Below are 19,095 nucleotides of genomic sequence, written 5' to 3' on the forward strand. Positions count from 1 at the left end.
GAGTGTTGATGAGTGTTGTGCCAGTATTGATGAGTGTTGATGAGTGTTGTGCCAATATTGATGAGTGTTGTGCCAATATTGATGAGTGTTGATGAGTGTTGATGAGTGTTGATGAGTGTTGATGAGTGTTGTGCCAGTATTGATGAGTGTTGTGCCAGTATTGATGAGCGTTGATGAGTGTTGATGAGTGTTGTGCCAGTATTGATGAGTGTTGATGAGTGTTGATGAGTGTTGTGCCAGTATTGATGAGTGTTGTGCCAATATTGATGAGTGTTGTGCCAATATTGATGAGCGTTGTGCCAGAGCTCTCTCTGTGGTCCTCACCTTTTTAAAGGCCTCAGGCATGCAGCGCTCAATGAACCTCTTGCAGTTCTCATCTGCATCAGCGAGCCCTACACACACACACACACACACACACACACACTTAAAAGCAGGTATCGAATAGAAAATAATTGCAATTTTTCCCCCCCAATATTGCGATTGCGATTTAATATGCGATTTTTTAAATTGTATCCTCTTTTTTCCCCAACAAAACGTAATGAATGATTTAAATATGACCAACACAATATTAGATACATTTAGTGTAAAATATTCTTTCCCACATTTTACTTTTTTATTTAACTGCTCATTACAGAAACAAGAACAACAAATCGGTGGCTTTGCCACTCTGCATTTAAGTAATTTAAACAAAGTCATTGTAAGTATAAACACAAGGCATGCACTTTTTAAACACTGTGTGCAAAATGTACCATGTTTTTTTTTACCACTTTGTAATCGCGCACGTTGCGGTTAGAAAATCGCGTTTTATCATATCGCGATTTTATCGCAAATGCAATTAATCGTTCAGCCCTAGTATTGACACACACACACACACACACACACACACGAAGCAGACAAACAATGAACAGAACTAGGCTAAAGACCAATGCTAAGTGAGCGTATACGTCTGTGAGATACCACAGACACTGTATGCTACAATTCCAATTCATGTGACCGCACCCACGCAGCTTCATCTAAACGCCTGTGACGTCTGGCTTATAATGAAACACACACACACACACACGCACACACACACACACACACACTTGGACATTCCCTCCTGCTGCTGACAGAGAAACACTTCCCCCCTACACACACAGGCACGCATGCACGCACACACACACACACATGTAAGGCCTTACCCAGTTTTGCCAGGCATGTGGAGGCGACAAGGCACTTGCCCAACGACTCCTCACGCTTGTAGGGGATGGACCAGTGGTCAGTGAACACTCGACTTTCCAACTCGTACAGGTTGGTGGTGGGGAACTCCATGTTCCCTCCAGAGCAGTTCCCATTCTCATCGCTTGTCCTCTGCAAGATGCAAACGCACACACAGACAGACAGACAGACAGACAGACAGACAGACAGACAAATTAGGTAGTCGTCAGGGACAAGAAATTACAGAACTGCAACTACCTCAGCTGCAGCCTCAATCATTCCAAAGAAGAGTGGAGTGTTCTGATGCGTTCTTCCAGCTTCCTGTTTCACATCCACTCATGGATCATTCCATCCTCTCCAAACTGGTGCATCACTCATTGCTCATATCCTGATAGACGTCACAGCTTTGAATGAGAGAGAGACCACAAGAAGAGTTGCTCAGGCTGATCCGCACGCCGTAAAAACAAATCAGCCATCAGCTACTGTTTAAGGGCACCTCATCATGCCATAGCAACCATGTCATACACACAGATGCTCAGAGAAGAAGTCTGTTGGAGTAGATCTGCTGTCTGAGGTAAAGGCAACACAATTCTCGCTCCATTGATGCTAGTTGAGATAAGCATTTAGAAGAATAATCATTCACAGATATACTAGCATGAAAAAGCCATCTGGAGAATTCATTGTCAATACTACCTCAAGATAACCACAAACAAAAACAATTCTCTGCAGCTACTAGCTTGAGATAAGCATGTGGGGGGAAGTAAAACAGTGACAGAGGGTGGCGAGACACAAGGTTAGCATCGCCTTCGCCTTTCCCATTTCTTTAACTAGGAAGTGGGATGCTGGCCAAACATTAGCCCAGTGCCTGCTCTCTACTGGGGCACCGGATGCCTCAGCACTCCCCCCTACGGCTGTTATGACAGGGCTGTGAGGGGGGACAGCATCACCGGGCACACACCAGAACTCAAGACCTAACCACCTCCCTCAAGACTGATCAGCTTCTGCAAAGCCACGTTTTTCCAGACTTAACCAGCGCTGCATCTGTTATCCCCATGTAATTCCGACACCGAATTTTCCAGCTCCGCATCTGAAGAGAATGCCTGCCACCAGCGTACTGCTGGGTGACTGAGTGCTTCCCTTGGCTGGATGGAGTCTTTTCCAGAAACGGCCTAGAGGTCAATGACAGTCTGAAGGGTGGATTCTGAGATCCCCTCAGCACACCCATTGCACAACTGTGTGTGTGTGTGTGTGTGTGTGTGTGTGTGTGTTTGTGTGTTCCCATAAGTGAAGGGAAAAATAAAGTTTCAGAAACATGATCATGTCCTCTCGCTGCTCCAGGTGTGTGTGTGTGTGTGTGTGTGTGTGTTCCCATAAGTGAAGGGAAAAATAAAAGTTTCAGAAACATGAGCATGTCCTCTCGCTGCTCCAGGTGTGTGTGTGTGTGTGTGTGTGTGTGTGTGTGTGTGTGTGTGTGTGTGTGTGTAATTATGCACACGTCAAGGACCGAGCGTCGACACACAGCTGAAAGTTGTCAGGGAGGAGGGCCACAACACTACAGCAATAACAACAACAAACGTCCTGCTGCGTCCCAGGGGACCTTGGGAAGGGGAGCTCTTCCCCTTTATCACTGTGACTCAACCGACTAACAACGAGATTCCACAGATAGGCACAGCGCCAGGCATGTGGGGAGAGGACAGGAGAGGAGAGGAGAGGAGAGGAGGGTGGTGTGTGTGTGTGTGTGTGTGTGTGTGTGTGTTTGGCGTCAGCAGCTAAAGCCATAACAATCACTGTAAACCATGCCACCAGCCAATCACTGTAAACCATGCAACCAGCCACAATCTTCTGATCCAGGGTCTAGCGGAAGTCCCGTCTCCTGAGGATGCAGCCCTACACATGTGTTGGCACCGCAGGAGCTGCATGTAGCATGTGGATCTTCTAATGCGTGACCGTTCACATGTATGAGGCCTGTCATGTGGATCTTATAATGCATGACCATTCACATGTATGATGCCTGTCGTGACCGTTCACATGTATGATGCCTGTCATGACCGTTCACATGTATGAGGCCTGTCATGTGGATCTTATAATGCGTGACCGTTCACATGTATGATGCCTGTCGTGACCGTTCACATGTATGATGCCTGTCATGTGGATCTATAATGCGTGACCATTCACATGTATGATGCCTGGCATGTGGATCTTATAATGCGTGACCGTTCACATGTATGATGCCTGTCGTGACCGTTCACATGTATGATGGCTGTCATGTGGATCTTATAATGCGTGACCGTTCACATGTATGATGCCTGTCATGTGGATCTTATAATGCGTGACCGTTCACATGTATGAGGCCTGTCATGTGGATCTTATAATGCATGACCATTCACATGTATGATGCCTGTCGTGACCGTTCACATGTATGATGCCTGTCGTGACCGTTCACATGTATGATGGCTGTCATGTGGATCTTATAATGCGTGACCGTTCACATGTATGATGCCTGGCATGTGGATCTTATAATGCGTGACCGTTCACATGTATGATGCCTGTCATGTGGATCTTATAATGCGTGACCGTTCACATGTATGAGGCCTGTCATGTGGATCTTATAATGCATGACCATTCACATGTATGATGCCTGTCGTGACCGTTCACATGTATGATGCCTGTCGTGACCGTTCACATGTATGATGGCTGTCATGTGGATCTTATAATGCGTGACCGTTCACATGTATGATGCCTGTCATGTGGATCTTATAATGCGTGACCATTCACATGTATGATGCCTGTCGTGACCGTTCACATGTATGATGGCTGTCATGTGGATCTTATAATGCGTGACCGTTCACATGTATGATGCCTGTCATGTGGATCTTATAATGCGTGACCATTCACATGTATGATGCCTGTCATGTGGATCTTATAATGCGTGACCATTCACATGTATGATGCCTGGCATGTAAAGGCTCTCAGGCCCACTGGCATTAGTGGTAGGGATGCACCGATACCGATACCAGTATCGGTATCGGTGCCGATACTTCGTTAAAATACTCGTACTCGTACTCGTTGTTGAATTGCCGATACCAAGCACCGATACCACTCATCAGTATTTCACTGCATCAAACTGGCCGGGCTATGCTGACACAAAATGTGATTTATTGTCCTACCTGTCCTACCATTCTCTGCCAGACTAGTAAGTAGCTTATTTGCCGTCTTGTGTTGCATTTGCTTGATGTTTGACTGTGTTAGGAAAGTTTGTCATAGTGTCAAAGTATTTCAGTATACAGGTTTCGCTAAATTTAGCTGCTAGCATCTCGTTAGCGATTAGCAATTCCGTTGTGCTGCCTTAACGGCGATTTGGGCTCATTTTAAGATAAATGACGACGACAGGACTAAGGCACAGTGTAAGATCTGCACTGCTACGGTGTCGAGGGGCGGACAGTAAAGTACTCTGTTTAACACAAGCAATTTGATTAAACATCTGAAGACGCACCATGGTGCTAAGTACACAGAGTTCACTGATGCTAGTGGCGCAAGACAGAAGCAACCAATCTTAACTGACGTCTTGCAAAAGAAAAAAACGCGCACGCACACACAGAAAGAGAGAGGTAGAGAGAAAGACTGTGCCACATAGGTTAAGTGATTGTTTGTGTACTTGAGCAGGAGATTCTTCTGATCCTTTTGTAACTGAAATGTGCTCTTGTGCTAATCCAGTAATAGTTCTGTTCACTTTTTGTTAAGCAGACTGTGTTGTTAACTATGCAGCAAATTGAATTGCCTTTATCTGGTTATATTGGCATTTTGTCTAATGTGATGATATTGTCTGTTTGAAGGCTTTTTTTGTGTGTTAAAACCAGAAAGCTCTGTTTATTTTTGGCTTGGGATAGCCTTCTGTTAATTTTGTACTATAGGCTTGACATAATCTGCAGAGGATAAAATAAAATCTGCCTCCAAATTAATTGCACTTTCATGGAGACCAAATCTAAGAAGTATCGGTATCGGTACTCGGTATCGGCAAGTACACAAATAAAAATACTCGTACTCGTATCGGTTTGTAAAAAAGTGGTATCGTGCATCCCTAATTAGTGGCATTAGTGGTGGCCATACTGGAGCCTCTGCTTCCTTCCAATCTTTCTCTTCTTGTCCATTCAGCACACGTTCACTTCTCACCATGCAACCAGTCTCAAGTTAGAAATGACATGACAGTACGGGCACAAAACAGGCTCCGCAACTGACTACTACCTACCTACCTACCTACCTACCTCTTTCTCTCTCAATGTGTGAGTGTGAGTGTGTGTGTGAGTGTGTGAGCGTGTGTGTGTTAGGGATGGGCATAATTCATCGACGATCGATTAATTGATCATTAAGAATTTCCTCGATGAAATAATTTTTTCATCGATTAAAACATGTTCTCCTGCGTAGTGTGCGTGTAATTTATTTATTTTAGGGCTGTCAAAGTTAACGCGTTATTCTATGAGATTATTGTGGCGGAGATTAATGCAATCAAATATTTGAACGCAGTTAACGCAACTTTGTTTACTTCCGGTGCGCATTGACCCATGGCACGAAACCGCCCCTTGTCTGCAGTCAGTTAGATAGAAGAGACCGAGACGGTAGTTGAAGATGGAGAGAGCTGAGGGATTGTTGGGCGGAAAGTTTCTGTTTAAGAGGCAAAATGACAGAACAATCGACAAAACTAAAGTTGTATGTAGCATTTGTCAAGCTGAATGTAGCTATCACAGAAGCAGCTCGTGTTTAAGTTATCACCTTAATGCAAAGCACCCGACAGAAAGCAGTCCCAGGTTAGATGGTCGCCAACCCACACTCCACGACTTCTCTAGGAAATTAACTAGACCAGTCCGTGAAAAGGTTACCAACGCTGTAGCAGTTTAGGTTGCCGGTGACTGTCGGCCCATCAACATAGTTGAAGACGGTGGGCTGACTGAGGTGATTCGAATTGCTTCAGGGGACAATTCTTACGATTTACCGTCGAGGGGCACCATTGTGTCTCGCATACATTCCTTGGCTGATGGCGAGAGAGCACGAAAAAAATACAATTAAACAACAGTGTCTAAAATACACGCGTGATTACTCGTTAATTTATAAGATTTAGTCTTTAGAAGAAAACAAACTTTTAATCACGATGAATCTAGATGAATGAATTTCAAAATGTGAGATTAATTAGTTAGAGAGGAAAAAAAAACGAAGGTCAGTTGTGTTGTATGAGCACCGGCTTCTAGCTGTCGGCTCCGCTGCTTAAGAGTACAGCAGCGCATATTTTCAAGTGTAACCATTGAACGGATCCCGTTTAACTGCCACAAGAGTTGTCCATCTTGTAAGTTTAACTGCCACAAGAGTTGTTCATCTGGTAATAAAGATCTCAATGAGGAAACACGCTGTGTTTTTTCTATTTTCACTGCATTTTAATATAGCCTATAAATAGTGAATTTTAATATAAAAATATTAATGATTAATCGAAAATCGATCGTTAATTCTCCCGACGATCGATTAAGACAATTTAATCGAATGCCCATCCCTAGTGTGTGTGTGTGTGTGTGTGTGTGTGTGTGTGTGTGACTGGAATTTGTCTGGAATGTATGGGAAACGGGGACCATGGCTCATTCTAAGTGGAGCTGCCAACACTGTGTGCTCCTTAAGACGGTGCGAGAGTGGAGCTGCTCTGTGCTGGGCTTGTTATGTATGCCGTGGAGCAGTGGCACCGTGGAGCAGTGGAGCAGTGGCAGGGACCACCTGCACTATGTGGGCCTGATTCATCACTGATCGCTGGCAGCTCCCCCACACTTCCCCAGCTTTGCTTCCCTCCCCAACACACACACACAGACACACAAACACACACAGACACACACACACACACACACACACACACAGACACACAGACACACAGACACACACACACACACACACACACACGCAAACACAAACACACACGCAAACACACACACACGCAAACACACACACACACACACACAAACACACACACACATACGCAAACACACACACAGACACACGCAAACACACACACAGACACACGCAAACACACACACAAAAAACACAGACACACGCAAACACACACGAACACGCACGCGCACACCCTAAAGAAAAACAGCAAAGTGGTGCACAACAACACGTTCTCCCTGGAGAAATACATGCATGCAGCTCACTTAATAATTTACATAATCATGCGAAGGCAAGGCAGATTTTTTCCCCTTCTACTTCAGAGGCTTCGGTTACAGGGACCCACAGCAGAGACGTAGCAGCTCACATTCACAGTCATCCCAGACACACACATCTAATCTGTGAGTGTACAACCACCCACAGCAGCTCACATTCACAGTCATCCCCCCCACTGCAACCACCTGACAGCATTTCACGTGTAAGTAAGGTGCATAACTGTGTCACTCATAAACTACCACTGGATTTCATGGTGCTTGTTAAATCACTTGCTCTCTCTTCATGTACCCGTTATCTGCAGTAGTCTGACTAATACGAAATTAAGACTGCAATTAACAATGAGGAAATGCAATACCAGGTGACAATTTTCGTAGAACATGGCAAGTATTTATATCACCTACAGTGTGTGAAAAGTGTGTGTTAAAGTCTAGATGTTAAATGACTAAATGACAGATGTTTTTTGAAGATGTAGGGCGTTTTGGTCCATGTAGGCTAACTACTGTGGTAGAGGTGGCGTCTCCTGTCCATCAAGCCACAGATTTCCAGTGACTGCACTAATAACAGACAGTGACATCACTAATACCAGACAGTGACCTCACTAATAACAGACACACTAATAACAGACACACTAATAACAGACAGTGACTGCACTACAATAATCAGAATCAGGATCAGAATTGGATTTATTGCCAAGTAGGTTTACACCTACCTGGGATTTGCTCTGGTGTTTAGGTACAGTAAGATGAACGTGACCTGGACACAGGCCAGGTGTACTGCAAGTCAGGCCTTGGGAACACAAAGAGTCTCTCTGCAGCATCTCAGCATCTCAAAGGGACCAAAGAGATGTGAGGTAACGCACACAGGTGTCTGTCTCAGGACCATCTCAGGCAGTCGAATTAGCATGCTACTTTCTCACACACACACACACACACACACACACACACACACACACACACACGTCTGTCTCAGGACCATCTCAGGCAGTCGAATTAGCATGATGCTACTTTCACACACACACACTGCTACTGTCACCATCCTGTCACCCCTCTGCAGCAAATCTAAATGGCAAGTTAGTTTCTCGCTATCTTCCCAAGCCTTGGCTTAGAAAATTCAGCATAGTGCGTTGCATTTCTCATACACATTTGTCCTACTGTGGCTTTAACATCCACCATGCCTACTTAAAAGAAGTGTTTCTGTGAGTATTAAGAAATGAATTCCCAATCTGTGTAATGTCTGGCATTGTGTCGATACAGCTGCTGGTGCTCTTTCCTCACATCTCCCTTGAGACCCACCAGCCTCCATATTGGCACACACACACCCACCCACGCACGCACGCACGCACGCACGCACCTCACACACACACACACACCCCCCCCCACACACACACACACACACACACCCCCACACAGACACACACACACACGCTGGTGGTATGACTCAACGCTCCTCAACATTCTGACCTCTGATGCCACTCGGGGGTTGGGCCAATCAGAGTACACATGAACACAAAGCGTATCACAAGCAGCACGACCCTAAAGCTGCGGGTGAGCTAGTGCACGCCAAGGCCAGGTGCGTTTCCACTATCGGGCTAAATGCGGGTGAGCTAGTGCACGCCAAGGCCAGTTGCGTTTCCACTGTCACTTCTGAGGCTTGATTGCGCCTCCTTGAAAAGAAACAGTTATAAACCCTTTATAGATCAAAAGATCTTGAATCAAGCAACCTTACATATTTCAGAGGCACTGGGGTATGGGTTGGTGTTCCCCCTTTTCCACCCCCATGATTTGATACCTGAGGTGGACGAAATTAGCCAAAAATGAGCAAAAACATTACCGATATGATCAAGTTTGATCTCTGTCAGGACCCGTAACCTCTCATCATCATCATCTAAGTGTCGTCAGCAGTGATGGGCGGGAAAACTCCAAGTTGAAGAGGGGGGAAGGTGTCAGTCTTGGATGAAAAACTGGATGACCAACACAAATCCTTGTTGTGAAATCAAATTTGTTCAGTATGTTCCATAACGGTTTGTACAAACAGAAATAAATCGCTGTCTAGTACAACTGTACAACTGTAATGTTTTTGCACACATATAATTTAAATACCTATTTGGGGCAGGAGTTTTATTTGTTATCCTGCTTGGCAGAAAAAAGAATATAAAGTAGGAGGTAAGCGTGAGGGGCGTTTGTGAAATGGACGGAATGGATGACGTGTTATGGGCAGGTTTTAGGACAATACAGCAGGGCCCGATAGTAAAAACACCAGTGTTTTTTTCTCGCAGTTTGTGGTGCTTGTTTTACATATTATATTACACCTTGTCTTATGTGGGTGGCCCTTAACTCAAATAGATGAATGCTTGTCCACATTTATAGCTCAAACCAATCATGTAATGACTTAAGTTTAACTCTAACTTAGAGATCTTCCAATTATCTTATTCTACGTTATGTATAGCTTATGTGGTGAGCGGACTAGTGTTTTACTATTCTTTTAAATACACTTTTGTTTGATGACACAGATTTCAAAGCTCTGCATTAAGCCAGGGACCTATTTACATACCGAGTCGACAGGAATACATTTTAATACATTTCCCTTTCCACAGAGTCTAGAAATATTACAGATTGCAGTGTGTGCATCAGCAAAGCGAAGCACTGCAGTCGCAAAGGTCACTCTGGCACTTGAGAGATGTCAACAAGCCTCCTGTTTCTGCATTCCTCCATGTGATGCAAGGCGAGCAGCGGAGGAGGAGGAGGAGGAGGAGGAGGAGGACGAGTCCCCGTGCTCACGTTTCTCCAGAGCAAAGTTCAGGATTGGCTGTACAGCAGGCCGGAGTTTGGTGACCCAGGAGCCAATCAGGGTTGGGGAGGCTTATCCAAACAGCGAGTGGCATGACTCTGCAGTCCGCATGCTGCACTGTTTGTATTGGGCGGCTCACTTTTAAGTGCGCTGTCATGTGAGGAAGCGAGGAGGACCAAAGCACCTTTCCTAAGAAGAGGGCAAAACAACAAGCCACGAGCCGGTGTTGAGAATGCCATGGGCTTTACCATAGGGTGCTTTGAGGCCAGTGGCACATTCCTCAAGTGATCCTCTGCCCCACACATGTGGGAGAGACCCCTCAGGCCCATCAGGCCCCTCAGAGGGCCATGCAGGGTCAAAAGGTTGCCCAAGAGATAACAGTAACTGGGACTCCATCTTGCTACTTGTAACAGAACACAGAAAAATTATTACATAAAAAATTGCTCGGAATGTTGCAATATTAGGATTAGATGACATATTAGGATCCTCATTATATAGCACTGGCAATAAAGCAACTGTGTGTATCAAAGACAACAATGCCTTGGGAGACGACTCCTGTCTTAATGACTACCGTTCCAGGAATGCTCACGTCTCTGAGGTATGGTGCGTGCGTGCTTCTGAAACCTTATAAGTAGGAATGTGTGTGTTTGTGTGTGTGTGTATGTGTGTGTATATGTGTGTGTATGTGTGTATGTGTGTGTATTTGTGTGTATGTGTGTGTATGTGTGTGTGTGTGTTAAAAGCTGTTTTCCCTGTGCTGTGCAGTGTCTCTGATGTGCTGTGCGGTAACAGGATCTCCAGTCTGTTACCATGCATACCTCCCCACCCGAGGCCAGTCTGCAGGCTCACTGTGACTCCTCGGCTATATTTAGGTCAGGAACATGCGGCTGGACGACCTGTGACATGCATCGCCGGCACAAACAGAAGCAGATGCTGAGAAAACAGCCACGCCGGCTGTCACTGGTGAACCACAGTCACCACATGGGGCCCCCGCGATTACAGAGAAATCTACGGCAGCAAAACATTGCTCAACGCAAAAAATCACAACGAAAGATATCTAAACTCTGTGGGATGCTTTCAATTTTGTTTTCAGCGCAAGCACAACTCGCTTTCGTTTCGAGGGAAAAAGCAGCCATCCCAGTGCTGACATGCAAAAACAGAAAGCCAGCCTGGCCAGTTCCTTGACTACGCTGATTTTAGCTTCCACTATGACATTCGAATGCGTCAGTGCTACAGATGTGGGTTTGGTTAAGAGCATGAAGGCACACACCCATTGATTGGTAGCATCTAGTGTGTGTGTGTGTGTGTGTGTGTGTGTGTGTGTGTGGAGACAGGATATCAGACAAGAGGGCAGCAGAGCAGAAATGTATTCAGAAACAATGGAAGCCCAAACACGTCTCATTCTGACCATAAGGTAAACAATGACGCAGCAGCTACAGTCATGTCTAAACATCGCAAAAGCATAAGAGCATCTTTGGAGTTACTTTATGTCATGTATAACTAGTAGTGGGAAGAGGGCATGTGAGGGCCTACAGGCATGCAATAAGCTGATATAAATGTTTAGCCAGCACACTGACAGAATGACACCAACTTTACTCAAACTGTAAATGGAGGAACGAGCCAGTGCTTGTGCCAGTGGGTGGCTCCTGAATGAATAAAAGACAACACTGTTCTGAAAGGTTGAACAGTCAAGGGTTGCCTGTTTGAGTCATAAAGGCCTTCAATGGGGTTTTCACAAACGGATCTCTGCAGCTGTGCAGGTGCACAGAACATTAGAAGTAGCACTGGATACTGTCAGTAAAAAAAATACAAATCATCAACATGTTCAAATACTTTTAGGTGCACTGGCCCAGTGAACTCCTCATACTGCATCCCAGGAATGGGCCTAAAGCTGAGATCAGTATCGTTATATTGTGCCCTGAAGGCAATGTCCCTTGCCATGTCAAATCATGCGGCCATGAAATTTTAGCATGAAAAAACAAATCTGTGATAAAATGCCAATCAAACCCATATGAGTATCAAGCGAAGACAACACAAGGGCATCACTGGATACTCCCTTCGGCACTCTACCACACAAGACAGATTTGGGTGTTTATTCAAATATCTGACTGAACACGCAATGATAGTATTGTGAGGACTGATCAGAAAGAAACTGATTGAGAAATTGAGAGGTGAGGTGACGTTTACAGCACGTATGGTACACACTTATCAGACATCGGAATAACCGTGACAAATTGATTAAATATTCGATTTAATTTCAGATCATTATGATCACCAATTATGGTTTAAATAATGTCTTCCCTGGTTTCTAGAGACGAACCCTAACGTTGCTCTTTACGTGCATGTTCAACATGCAAGGCCACGGGTTCAATTTATCCCTGATTATGTTACCTACAATACACAGTGAGTGAGTATGCAGTGACCACACTGGAAAATTGCTAAATCAGTGTACACCTTGCATAACCTGCAAAGGGTTAGCGGACTATTAGCTGCGGTTGTCAAACAGGCGGTGAGCTATGATGCATTGGCTACCTTAGCAAACGCATACATGCGGCAATCAAGTACTTGTAAATCTGGTGTGTGACATGACAGTGGTTGGTATTTCTAGCTATCAAGCCAGGTTATCGGTTACTGCCTGGCAGTTTGACAGATGCATGTAGTTAAGTCACAGTTAATATAGCTAGCTTGATAGCCTAGTGATAGGCTAGTTTCCGTGCTCTGCTAGTTAACACCACCCAGCTAGCTGCATATAATGTAACTAGCGATAACATCAATACCACTATGTGTGCTTTAATTAGCTGTATGTTATCACCAGAGCTATATAAAGCCAGTGGCTGTCTGTATGGAAAAGATGAAGACAAACGGTCCAGATACTTTTAAAAGTGCATTCAGCAGTGGCTAAGTTAGCAAGCTGCAGCTAACACATTGAAATGCTAGCCAGCTATTTCCCCTCCCCCAAACGGTGAGCTAGTTGGCTAGCTAGCTAACCAGGCGGATGCCTGCTAGGCTAATAAACTAACGTTATACAGAAGCCATAAGCTAAAACCAAATACATAGACAATGTGCACAACCACATTTTAGTATGACAGGACTTGTTTCGCTCACTTAGAGTTATACGACAAGCTTAACCGCCATGTGAAGTCGTTCAGCTGTCTTGGCTGCAACATACCGTGGTTTTCCCTCCCTCCTTATTTGCCTATCCATGACAGCCGGACTCCACTCTGATTTGAAACCTAGCCGGCTAGCTTGCTGACTATCGTGTGAAAAACTACTACTACTTATCCAACATGTAAAACAAGCGAGTTTTGTCATACCTCACTCTCGACGACATCATGATACGCAGGTGGAGGATCAAACCCCCCAGTCCCAGTTCGACCAGTAGTCTCGCTGTCTCCACCGGGCCCCGACCCGGGCGCAGGCCCACTTTCCATCGGCTCATATCCATACCCGAGCCCGGGGCTTTCGTTGGTGAGGAGCGCAACAGCCTCGTTTATGTCATTTTTGGCTAAACGCAGGGCTTTCCTAATAGCAACAGGGTCCGGAAAGCCCATGCAGAGAAGCGTTGTCATATGTTGCTCCTCTTCAGTCTCCATAATTGATTGTTTTATCCTATAGACTTAGTAGGGTGGTATATTGCACAGACTTCTAACTGTGCACGCCGCCATGTTTACAGTCCGATGGTGTTCTGTCACGACGGATGCCCATAACAGACTAGAAAGCGGGCGGGTCTCTTTGCGACGTATTCGTGGCTTCAAAAAGCGTCACCTCGACCCACCCATGTAACCAATCCAACAGTCGCAAGCTGCCAAACACACACATTTGTCTTAAAGTTTTGCAAATACCCCTTTGATACAATCCCAAATTCAATTTCTGAGAGGACACTTGAATTTAATTAATTTAGACAAACTCTCTACGGGAAATTGCAGTTATGATACTGAAATAATGTAGTCTAGTCGTAAGTCTTAAATTAAATATGCTCAAATGAATATTTGGAAACTGTGAGTAAATTCACACTTTAACGGGCGTGAAAAACCCGGAAATACCATATGGGGTGACCACAAAGGGAGAAATGCGTCACGTGAAAAGCGATTTCTGATCATGTGATTGTTTACATGGAAAATGGCCGCCACGGGAGAAGAGGCAGCTGCGATGGATAGCATATCCACAGCCCCGATTCCTCCATCTGCATTGAATTTAAAAACGGATCCAGATTCTCGTTCAGAAAATGCAAACGTTGAAGGTGTCACTGAAAATCAGCCTCCTGTCTCCAAAAAGAGCAGCAGCAACAGTAAGTGTCACGCCTGCTTCTTGATTCATTGCCTAGTCCAGGCGTTAGGTATTAGCTAGGCAGGTAGTTCGCTAATTAGCACAATACAATCCAGGATCCAGTTAGGTCATTATCTGTAACAGTCATGCTGCTATACATCAGTCTATCAGACAGGGCCCTTGCCTCACCAAGGTCTTTTTTTTTTTTTTCTTGTGTTAAAGATTAATTTGCTAGCTAGCTGATGAGAAGCTATAATTGCACCCTGAGCAATCAAGTGTTAACAACATAACTAAATAAAAAGCTGAGTGCGTGTTGCAAATGATTAGGTCTTGATCCGTGGGGTTTGTCAGTTTATTGGGGGTGTTTTAAGTTGGTCTGTATTTATGATGTTAGTCCCTTTCTATGTCAATTCCCCTGCAACATGTTCCTTGCACACATGCGTTCCTTGAATGAACAGGACAACACTGATCATGTCTTCCAGATGATGGGAGTGTGGAAACTGCAGAGGAAGCTGTGGAACCAGCAGAGCCTGACATCGACGAGCTCTGCACAGATATGTTTGATAAAATGGCCGTCTTTCTACAAGGCGAGCTAACAGGTACTCCTTGTCTTTGTTTTAACATGATTTAAATAAATAACGTGGTGTTTAGCTGTAAACTTTTGTGTGGATGCTTTGATTCTTTGAATAGCCTAGTTTAGCTCTACCTGGAGTAGATCTTTGGAATAAGAAGAATATACCATGGTTTAATTAGTTGCTGTGCTGGGTCTACAGGTATAATGTATTTCTCAGAATTTTTCATTGAATGTTTTGTGTTGCTGTGGTTTTAAATTTGATTTTAAATTACCTAGATTCCAAAGATACAAACTTCTGTTGCACTAAGGTCAGCATTGATCTAAAATTTAATTGTATTGAGGTTTCTGCTCATTGCACATTCATTTTTTTCCTTTTCACTTTATTTTATCGATTTTCATTAAGACTTCTTATCTGAACTTTCTTTATGTTGTTTAGATCAATGGCTTGTTATGAAATATGGTGCTTGAAGTGTCACACAAGTCAAATTCCTTAAAGCTGCATGATGTGCTATCGGTTGTTTTAAATTAATTCACTATTGTTTGTATATCAAAATCCAACAGCTACCTGTGAGGATTACAAACTCTTGGAAAACATGAACAAACTCACCAGCTTGAAGTACATGGAGATGAAAGACATATCGATAAACATCAGCCGCAACCTGCAGGATCTCAATCAGAAATGTGAGACTTCTAAGGAGTTAGCATAGTTATTGATTCAATATTTGTGTGGGATTTATTAACAAAATCCTGCTCTGCTGTGAGAGAATTGTATTGTCATATTGCTTGCGGCTGGATGAAGAGGTTGTTCAGCCCTCCAGATAACAGCTGGTTTTCTTTTTGCTTCAGATGCCAGCTTGCAACCCTATCTCGACCAGATCAACCAGATCGAGGAACAAGTGACGGCGCTTGAACAGGCAGCCTACAAAATGGACACCTACTCCAAAAAGCTAGGTGAGCATTTTCCACTATACTGTGAGGGCCTTGCATCAGTTTGGTCAGGATTCTATTCATGCTATGTAGCAAGATTTACATCTTGTTTTTTTTTTGTATTCCTACATCACCAATTCACATAAATCAGACAAGGCAAGCCAAAGAAACATTTACGCACACCGTTTCCTAGGGCGGTCCCAAACAGCTTAACAGTAGTGAATAATTAATAAGACCAGTAAGCCTAAGCGTTTTTCTCAATACCTGTATGTTGCAGTTACTGATTTCAAAGACAGCCTGTACTACCTTGTAATCTCATTTTGCTTAGTTGACAAATATCAGATATTTATATGTGTATCCATTTCATGTGTGCTATTATTAGTTAGACATTCTTCCCGTCTCAGATTACCTCCAGAAACTCCACCACCAGATGGTGCTGTCCACCCATTTATCAAGGATGTTGCTCTGTAGAATGTTGGGTTTTGAGGTTCCAAAGTAGGGGGTGTGATGGCAAACCTGTGAAGTGCACTGATGGTTTTTGCTCACAGGTTAAACAGACCACTACCTGGATACTTCACATGCTTTCTTAAAAATGTGGATAGCTCATTCGTATTCTAAACCCTGTGGTTTTTATGTTACCCATGAGTTTCAGGAAGACATCTTTGTTTAGTTGTCCGTGCCTTTACTTCAGGTTATATTAAACACCAGAGTTCTTTTTATCTTTTTAAAAATGTTGAGAGGTGCTTACTAACTATGTCTTAATGTCTCTTGCTTACTAACTATGTCTTAATGTCTCATGCTTACTAACTATGTCTTAATGTCTCATGTTTACTAACTATGTCTTAATGTCCTTACAGAGGCAAAGTTCAAAAAGCTGGAGAAGCGTTGAGAAGAGGATGGAGGATGAGGAAGAGGATGCTCTGTTGGACTATGAGAACCCCTGAGCGAGTGTATGGTGGGGTCTGTTGCTGTCAGCCTGCTTCTAGATTTAGGGACATTGGTTTGCCGTGGGAATTGCTCTCCCTCCCTCCCTCTCTCTCTGACATTAATGCACTCTGTCTGAATGCCCGAACAATGAGGAGTGTGGGATGAAACCTATATCATGATTCCCATATCAGTCCTCTGATTCTGCACCCACAACTACCCTTATGGAAGGAGACGTCCTTGGTGGAAAAGATTACTCAAGGAGAGCATGCAGAATATGCTGCATCTCGTCAAGGAAGTGAAATGTAGCTTAAGTATCTTCCAACTGTGTCATTCATTTTGTTATAGTTGGATATGCATTCCACAAAATCACTTGAGTTATGCAAGAAAATATGTTGTGTTTCTTGACATGCGTGTCCTGAGAAAATCGGCAGTGTCTCTTTAACAGCTTTGAATTCGTTGATGTATTCCTGCTCCAAAGGTTGTATTGATCCAGCCTGCATGAACGCACATCCCCTCCTGAGCTTGTTTGGATCACCACTGCTCATTTATACTGGGTACAAAGCCCCACCTAAATTAGAAGTTTCAAAAATGTGGTATATTAAAGCATGTCAAGCCCCTGGAACAGCTGGTTCCAGGGGCTTGACATGCTTTAATATACCACATTTTTCACAGATGCTCGCGTGCTAACCAAGATGATCGCGTGCTAACCAAGATGATCGCGTGCTAACCAAGATGATCGCGTGCTAACCAAGATGATCGCGTGCTAACCAAGATGATCGCGTGCTAACCAAGATGATCGCGTGCTAACCAAGATGATCGCGTGCTAACCAAGATGATAGCGTGCTAACCAAGATGATAGCTGCGTCTGGAGGGAGGCCCACCTTAAAGTAAATTTCCTGGCCCTCATGTACCTCTCTTCTGTTTTGCTCGTTGGTTAGTGATTTCAAAATCTGCTGATGTTGGAAGTATGTAAGAACCCTAACCCTAACCTACCGGTACCAAATGTTGATCTGGTGTGTTGACGCCGGGCCTAAACGGTTTTGTTTTCTACATGGTCTTCTGTCTTTTGTGTAAAAAAAAAAAAAAAAATGACATGTAAACAGCGGGCTTGCATAACATTCAATTAACATTACAAGGTTTGAAACCTTTAGGACATTGGTCGATCAGACACATTACCTTTTCAGAACTGTCTTTCTGTTTTTGTAAGCTTTTTTTTTTTTTTTTGGTGCTTAAAAACTCACAATTGTAACTAACATGAATTAAAAACGAAATGATAACCTGGGTGTCTCTGTATGCAAGGTTGAGAAAATCGCCAGCAGGTGGTAGTCAAGCTCTATGATATCAGTGGGAGCAAGCCTTTCACTGTCATGAACTTTGGCCTTATTTTGACTTCTCTTGTTATGAACGTATCTTTAATGTCTATGATAGTATTGTATTTTAGCTGTCATATTGGAGGTTTGTGTATGTATAGAACCATGCAATGTTGTCAGTAGTGGTGCAACAGTGTGTTACTGTTAGTTTATGACACTGCCACCACAGTCTAGGTACAGCTGTGAGGAAAAGAACCTTCTGGAACTGATTGTGGCATGGCTGACAACTACGAAGGCATGTAGCAATGAGTCTTGCAGTTTACGTACCTTTCCCACGCTATGCGTGAAGCACCCCGAGAGTCATTCATCTTTTTCGTCATTTTCAGGAAGCACTATTCTTGACAAGACAAGTGCATGGTCAACATGCAAACACACAAGCACTGTGACATGATGACCTCTAAAAGGAGCACATACCTAGGATCTCATGTCAGACTTTGAGACGAAGTTCAGCTGAAAACCATCTTTCTTTGCTTTACAATGAGGTTGGTGAAGGCCTGTTTTGAGGACGCCTGAAATGTTTACTTTGGAGAGGTTTGTTTGCTGAGACCCCCTCAGAGAGAACTCTCTGAAAAGCGTTGACATTGTGTGTCTGACTTGTATTTCTGGACAATACTTTCAAGATGTCCAACACAATGGCCTTGCATGTGATATGGTTGGCTTTAAGGAAAGTAGTCAAGGTTGCCTTATTAGTTAAGTCATATGATCCTATGGCAGTTCAGAGTGTTGGTCTTACACTTAAAAAGATAACAAATTCATTAACACTATATTTTAAAACCTGAAAATGGTAATGTTGAATCACCTACAATCATGTGCCAAATATAGACTCCTCAGAAGAAGGGATGTGAGAGAGAGGGG

At 43.9% G+C, this 19,095-nt stretch overlaps 2 protein-coding genes across 3 annotated transcripts in view; one reads left to right on the top strand and one right to left on the bottom strand.

Moving 5' to 3' along the window:
• The window catches only part of usp24 (ubiquitin specific peptidase 24), a 67,132-nt gene extending 52,966 nt beyond the window's left edge, over window positions 1-14,166 (bottom strand). Inside the window, exons 1-3 of one of the 2 annotated variants that reach the window (XM_031574207.2) lie at window positions 13,491-14,166; window positions 1,182-1,350; window positions 325-392 (exon numbers count right to left, since the gene is read on the bottom strand). In XM_031574207.2, the coding sequence (XP_031430067.1) occupies window positions 325-392; window positions 1,182-1,350; window positions 13,491-13,769 (516 nt within the window). In that variant the 5' untranslated portion in view covers window positions 13,770-14,166. The remainder of the gene's footprint in view (window positions 1-324; window positions 393-1,181; window positions 1,351-13,490) is intronic. The other variant, XM_031574208.2, reaches the window with a different exon arrangement.
• Window positions 14,167-14,255: 89 nt separating this feature from the next.
• On the top strand, window positions 14,256-17,920 carry bloc1s2 (biogenesis of lysosomal organelles complex-1, subunit 2). Its single transcript, XM_012836149.3, has 5 exons — window positions 14,256-14,464; window positions 14,925-15,041; window positions 15,578-15,697; window positions 15,863-15,967; window positions 16,801-17,920. Exons 1-5 carry the CDS (start codon window positions 14,296-14,298, stop codon window positions 16,830-16,832), a joined length of 543 nt encoding a protein of 180 aa, XP_012691603.1. The 5' UTR covers window positions 14,256-14,295; the 3' UTR covers window positions 16,833-17,920.
• The last annotated feature ends 1,175 nt before the right edge of the window (window positions 17,921-19,095 follow it).

Source organism: Clupea harengus, chromosome 10, assembly GCF_900700415.2.
Source record: "Clupea harengus chromosome 10, Ch_v2.0.2, whole genome shotgun sequence".
Classification (NCBI taxonomy): domain Eukaryota; kingdom Metazoa; phylum Chordata; class Actinopteri; order Clupeiformes; family Clupeidae; genus Clupea; species Clupea harengus.

Excerpts from the sequence above, each read along its gene's own strand:
- bloc1s2 (XM_012836149.3), top strand. The coding sequence starts at position 14,296 with ATGGCCGCCACGGGAGAAGAGGCAGCTGCGATGGATAGCATATCCACA. Across the intron at positions 14,465-14,924 it reads CAAAAAGAGCAGCAGCAACA|ATGATGGGAGTGTGGAAACT; the intron begins GTAAGTGTCACG and ends CATGTCTTCCAG. Across the intron at positions 15,968-16,800 it reads CACCTACTCCAAAAAGCTAG|AGGCAAAGTTCAAAAAGCTG; the intron begins GTGAGCATTTTC and ends ATGTCCTTACAG.